Source organism: Zea mays, chromosome 1 (assembly GCF_902167145.1).
Source record: "Zea mays cultivar B73 chromosome 1, Zm-B73-REFERENCE-NAM-5.0, whole genome shotgun sequence".
Classification (NCBI taxonomy): Eukaryota; Viridiplantae; Streptophyta; class Magnoliopsida; order Poales; family Poaceae; genus Zea; species Zea mays.
This window is the reverse complement of record NC_050096.1, coordinates 98009164-98015067: the sequence shown is the minus strand read 5'-3', so window position 1 is coordinate 98015067 and position 5904 is coordinate 98009164. Positions and strand designations below refer to the sequence as shown.

Below are 5904 nucleotides of genomic sequence, written 5' to 3'. Positions count from 1 at the left end.
ATGTGCGAGGGTGGTAGAGTGTCGAGTGGAATGGTCAGTTTAAAGTTCATATTTATTTTCTGATTCATATGCATAGTGCCTATACCTCTTGCATTGATGATGACCATAGTAGGTTAGGTTAACTGATCTGATCTCTTGCTTAGTTGCACTTTTCTGATGGTGTTTTAGTTATTGCACCATGTTTTCCATTTCAGATCCCTCCATGGATATGCAAATACAGATCGCTTTATAAATTCTTTACATTGTTCTGATATATAGGGCGCCCGTAAAGGCGTATATGATTCTTTTTATTCCTAAAGCAGGTTTTCATAGCACTTTTTACGAATTTCGATTCACCCACGTACATACAAACAAACATGTTACAAAACACGTACAGGCGTGATTACACACCAAGATGGAAAAAAAAACACTTTTCTCCATTCTACTCGATGAAGTAGAACTGCAGGAAGATTGTACGTGCGCGTGTGCCCAATCTGACTGACCATCAGTTCAGTTCGTCGTCCCGCGCCTGAGCTTCTGCTCGGCCAGCATGCCCTCGATGGCGGCCTTCCAGACCTTGCAGTGCGTCTGGTGCTCGAACAGCAGCTGCACCGTCGACCCCTCTGACGTGACCACCGACACTGGGAACACGGGCCGCCCCTCCACCACCGCCTCGCCGCCGCCGTCTCCGACCGCCGTGACCACATCTGAAGATCATCGTCGCCCCCAAACGGCAGATCGATCAGTCGGGTCAGTTAAACCCGGTCTCAACACAGTATACGGCCAAGCAGCTTGCAGCCGAACCACAACAGCGACGCTAGTATACCAAGGTACAAACAAGACCAATCCGTGACGGGACTGGACCGGCCCTTGGAAGATTGATTGGGTCGTTAGAAACAAGAGTGTCGGCCGGGGCAACCGGCCAAACGCCAAACGGCTCAGGTGTCGCGGCGCGGTGACGTCGCGGTACTGGCGATAGAGCCGCCGAGCGCGAGGCGACAGCGACACACAGTGCGCTCACCCACGCCGCCACGCGCATGCACGTGCGCGGCGGCGACCACGAATACTAGCGTTGTGATGACTGGTCGTCGTTTGCACCAACTGTTACTTACAGTCGTTGAAGGTGGCGAACGCGCCGCGCAGACGCTTCTTTCCCAGCCGCAGCACCGCCGCGCCGCCATCGCCGCGCCGCGGGAAGACGGACACCGTCCTCACCCGCACTCTTCCTGCGTATATATAGCACCCAAGCAAACACGCACCCGTGTCACACTTCCTGCACATATAGGTATATATAGCATACAGAATGCATGCATGTCTCTCACCACAAGGCAGGCAGACTGCGAGAGTCGTGCCCTTGTGGATGCCGGCGCTGACGCTCATGGCCATGGCGTCGCTGCTGCTGGTGCTGATTCCCCTGAGGTCAGCTGTCCTTTGCTTCAGCGCCGCGGCTCCCCTCAAACCTGGCAGAAGCATCAAGACGTACATTCTGATTCCGGCACGTTGATTATTATTTTTTTGTTATTTATTCGGTGTGTGGTTAGCAGTTGCTACATGTGGCAGCGGTAGCAGTGAGGGTGAGCAGGTCGGCGGAGGTGCGGCTCTCGAGCCCGGTCCTCACGGCGGAAGTGACGCGGCCGCGGTTGGCGCCGGTGGTCTCCGCGGCCTCGGCGCACACGGTGGCCACCAGCGCGGCGGCGGACGCGAGCACCGTGCCCAGCCTCCTGTCGCCGCCAGCGCCGGCCGAGGCCGCGGGCCTCAGGTCGCACGCCGACACGATGCCCGCGACCGCCGCAGCGAGCTGCGCCACCGACACGGCGGCGTGCGCCTGTGCCGAGTGCAGCCGGAGCTCGTCCCTCCGCCGCCTCCTCCGGCTCCCCGTGACTGGCACGCTGTCCAACAGGAAACCACGCAGCATCGCCTTCATGTTTCCAACTCTGAGCTGCAATTTTTTTGGCAGTTTACTGTATCAGATCCGACAAGATAAACAAACTAACAACCGACTAGTATCTTGTCCTTGCTCCTTACTTACCCAGGCAGGCTGGACTAGCTTGTGCCGGCGCTGTCCGCAGTTAGGCCTGCCGCCGGCTACAAGTCTCTGTCAGGCAAACCATGGATGATCGTCACTCTCACTCACTGAGGCAACAGTTCACTGCTGAGACGTACGTGAGCCCATTGGCTGACTTACACATGTCTGATTAAACAACTGGTTCGTCCCCCCATTGAGACGAACCGTGCCAAGATGTTTCTCCTTGTCGTCGTCGTCGCCTCCGTCTCCTCTCGCTTCATCTTGCTCTGGGTCCTCCAGCGACGACCCCAGGCTCTTTATTCGAACACATACATAAACAAAAAGTAAACAATAGATAAGGCTGAACTGAAGAGGTACTGTAGCTCGTGCCAAGCATTAGTTTGTACTATGTGGATTGTAAAACAATGGCGGAGAGTGGGGATGAGAGAAGGTGTCGCCACTCGGCTGGTGAAAACTGAAAGAAAAGAAACTGGTGGAGCTAGCCGTGGTCCATATGGACATAGACATACACGTACACTGGGGGAGAGTATTTGGAAGAGATCCGTGGAGGAGGGGCTCCACGTCCGAGAGAGGAACTCCATGGCCTGCTCAGGGATGACGGGCATCTCTTCGAGGTGGCAGTGGCAGCGCTTGGAATGCCGCGACTTCTCTTTACAGCGGGTATTATCCGCCTTCTGCGCATCGACCGGCGCGCTCTCTGCCTGCTTGAACATTCAGCAATGGCTATATATATATTCACACACCAAATGAAAGCAAATGTAAAAGAGAATGATGCAGCAGCATGATCACAAGTTCAGAACAACAGTTCATTTAGTCTGTCTCTTAATTTGCTACAGATACAGTTACGGCCGGCAGAGACAAGCAGTTCTGATCTGACACACTTCCTGTTTCTGTTATACTATTATATAATATATGACTAAAAACATGAAACAAAAGGTTTCGCATGATCACCAACCATTTGACATGACAGCGGATGGCATCTCTGGAAGGAGGCCATCCCGAACTCCACCCCTCGCCTGAAATGCTCCATCAGGAAGGCCGCTAAAACCAGGGCTCCTGGCTGCGTGCTGATCAACGAAACAGAACCGGATCAGTGAGCAAGAAACGATGGGAAAAAAATCACCCTCACACCGTCTATTTATAGCGGATATTTGAGGAGGGGGGAGGGGGGAAGGGGGGCAACTTCTTGTCGTCCACTAAATGTGATATCAAAGTCCTACCAACAGTATATAACTCCACTGTTCTGCGATTCGCGTTCGTTACTCTGGACAATCCGCTAGGAAACAGCTAGTAGAGGACAATCGGAATTATTGAACCCAGGAGAGAGAGGACGGAATCGCCACTGTAGACAGCTTTTGTTTAGTGTGAGAGGAGTTTGTTTTTCCTACGTGAATATTTGACCGGATCAAACCCTAGCTATAAAGGGGAGCTGTTTCCCGCAGCTTTCATTCGCGCATGGCTGATAATCGCTGGAGCTTTTGTTTAGTATTGTTTAGAGGATTTAGCGATGGTCAGTCACTGTTGTGTTGAGCTGATTTTACAAGAAAATAAAAATGGAATCAAAGGAGCAGATATAAGAACAGATCGAAGGCAAAGCAGTCCAGAGAGAGAAGAGGAGCTTACCTTAGCAGGAAGCTCTGGACGCACTGAGCTTGTGACACCTGCGCTCCGAGTCTTTATATTGTGAGGACATACCCAAACAAGCTGAAGCATGCGGGGTTCACAATGCACCAAGGGCTAGACGGATTACTCAGTACTATTATAAGTAGTGTGCCCCCCACAAAATCTTTCTATATACGACGCATTATACTCGGAATTCATACTTTTGTTGCCCCCCCCCCCCCCCCCCCCCCCCCCATCTCTATCTGACCCGGATTCCCCCCTGTGAGAACTCTTGGTGATCAAGTAGGCCACTAAACAAGGATATATATACCGCGCGCAAGTACATGTACATTGCTTGTTTCGGAATGGACCTTGCCGAAACCAACCTAATTAACCAGTGAGAAGTAGAGTAATGTGTACTAATGTGGAGGAGCAAGGGGAGATGGTCCTGCTAATGGCCGATTTGGCGCGGTTTATGATTGCCACTTATAGAGCATGAGTGAACAAGATCTGCAACGCCGCTCGCGTGGCTAGCGCGCTGAGACAAAAAAAGTAGTAGATCAGATGCCGATCATGCATGTAGATGATGATGATGACGACGACGATTGTTATGACAGTGAGTCTAGTTTTTTTTACAAGGCAGAGGCAGAGGCAGGGATGATGATTAATTACTGTGATGCATGCATGGATTAGCAGTGATTGTAGATGAGTGTGTAGCGGCCGAAAGGTGAGAAGGAAGGGCGGTAGCTTTGGCAGGAAGCAATTAACTAGTAGTAGTATTAGTAGTAATCTCCAGGTCACTCCGAATATACCCATCAGCCCCAAGTGGGAAACAGAATGCACAGATCTGGGCTGGCTCCCTCTAAAGAGGCTCCGACTTCGAAGCTCCATTGCTACTTGTGGTATAGAACTGACGTGTGTGCGGCGGGCGGGACCAATGATCAGTTGCGACCTGGTACCCTCGATCAGTTGCGACCCGGAAGCTAGACGACTTTCGAAACCGAGGGGCTGATGCTTAACTGCAGGAGCTGACTGGATGGAGATGGACCTGGCGACAAGCGATCCAGCGATCAGGGCGAGACCACATGCTCCCGCGCCCCTATCGACGCGAGATCGACTTGCTTCTCCTGGTCATCCATAGTACTTTAGGCCTGGCCTATCATGGACGGACTAGGAAAGGAACGGAGGCGGCGTGAGGAAGGAATCAAACAACGGGGCGGAGGAGGGGTAGACGTACTGACTGACCTTTTCCCCTTCTTCTTCTGATCTTCTCCGTTTGGGCAGTGGGGAGAACCTCTGTTGGGACTGGGGTCGACGAAGACGAACGCGGGTTACGCTTACGCTTGTGTAGGGTATACAGTACACTTTCAGTTTCTATTTAGTCGTTGCCGTAATCGCGGGTTTCAGGGCGCGAAATCATGTGGCCGTTTTCAGAGAGATTCAGAAACGTAACAGGGGGCCCGGCCGGCCCACACGCCCAACCAATGGCTGGCTGACCTGTGTGCTGTCTTCCTGGACCTGCATCAAGACCGTGGGCTACAAAAAAAAAAGCCCAACCCCTTTTGTGCTGTCCACCGGTGTGCCTTGGTAACGCTCATACTGCATACGAGGTGCGCACGAGAGTCGAGAGTACTGGAATGGGCACGGGACGCGCTCTGTTTCCGACGCGCAGGCATGGACATGGACGACACCGGCTACCGGTCCCATCTTATTGACGGAAATGGAGTAGGACGACCGATTCCATTCGTCGGCGGGAGCAGGACTGCAAAATTGTCACCCATCTTATTAACTTCGCTCAGGAAACGCACTCCCTTTTTGTCCCCTAATGGACTTTTTGTCAAGTCATTAATGTTTGGATGGAAGGACGAGGAAGGACGAAAAACGATGGGATGAGATCATTCTAATTTAACCCGCGTTTTGTTTGGAGGTCTAGAGTCAGGTTAAGAAATATTCTTCAAAAATGGTGTATGAGGTCATTCCTCAAAAAATAAGGAATGAAGTCAGCCTAGGGTTGATCCCGTCTCATCCCTTATTAACACCGAACCAAACACTACCTAAAGATGTCCTCGCTCGTACATATTAAAGAAAAAAAAGATATGTTCTGGAAGGGACAGCTAGGACTCATGTTGATTTTCGCACTACTAGCCTCCAAAACTGCCCAGCCAAAGCCATCTCTAAAGTCCTCACTCGAAGGTTACATGAGCATATTCCGGATCTTGTTCGGGGTGATCAGACTGGCTTTGTGAAAAAAGGAACATAGCCAAGAATTATGCATATGCCATGGATATTCTATGTTA

The 5904-nt window shown here is 51.6% G+C and overlaps 1 protein-coding gene across 2 annotated transcripts; it reads right to left on the bottom strand.

Annotated features, from left to right (window-relative positions):
• Window positions 1-207: 207 nt before the first annotated feature.
• On the bottom strand, window positions 208-4961 carry LOC103637683 (VAN3-binding protein). 2 transcript variants are annotated; one of them, XM_020546436.3, is made up of 9 exons: window positions 4853-4961; window positions 2961-3072; window positions 2521-2706; window positions 2165-2299; window positions 2009-2074; window positions 1531-1918; window positions 1302-1439; window positions 1092-1205; window positions 208-686 (listed from the first exon to the last, which is right to left on the bottom strand). In XM_020546436.3, the coding sequence occupies exons 2-9, from the start codon at window positions 3033-3035 to the stop codon at window positions 490-492; spliced, it is 1299 nt and encodes a 432-aa protein (XP_020402025.1). In that variant the 5' UTR covers window positions 3036-3072; window positions 4853-4961; the 3' UTR covers window positions 208-489. The 2 variants fall into 2 exon arrangements, with proteins under 2 accessions (XP_020402025.1, XP_020402024.1); XM_020546435.1 differs by lacking the exon at window positions 4853-4961 and adding an exon at window positions 3629-3826.
• Window positions 4962-5904: the final 943 nt, after the last annotated feature.

What these genes read in the sequence shown, in the direction of transcription:
- LOC103637683 (XM_020546436.3), bottom strand. Translation starts at nt 3,035, where the DNA reads ATGGAGCATTTCAGGCGAGGGGTGGAGTTCGGGATGGCCTCCTTCCAG. An exon ending in ATCCGCTGTCATGTCAAATG is followed by an intron (nt 2,707 to 2,960) that starts GTTGGTGATCAT and finishes ATGTTCAAGCAG; the next exon opens with GCAGAGAGCGCGCCGGTCGA. An exon ending in CGCAGTCTGCCTGCCTTGTG is followed by an intron (nt 1,206 to 1,301) that starts GTGAGAGACATG and finishes ATATATACGCAG; the next exon opens with GAAGAGTGCGGGTGAGGACG.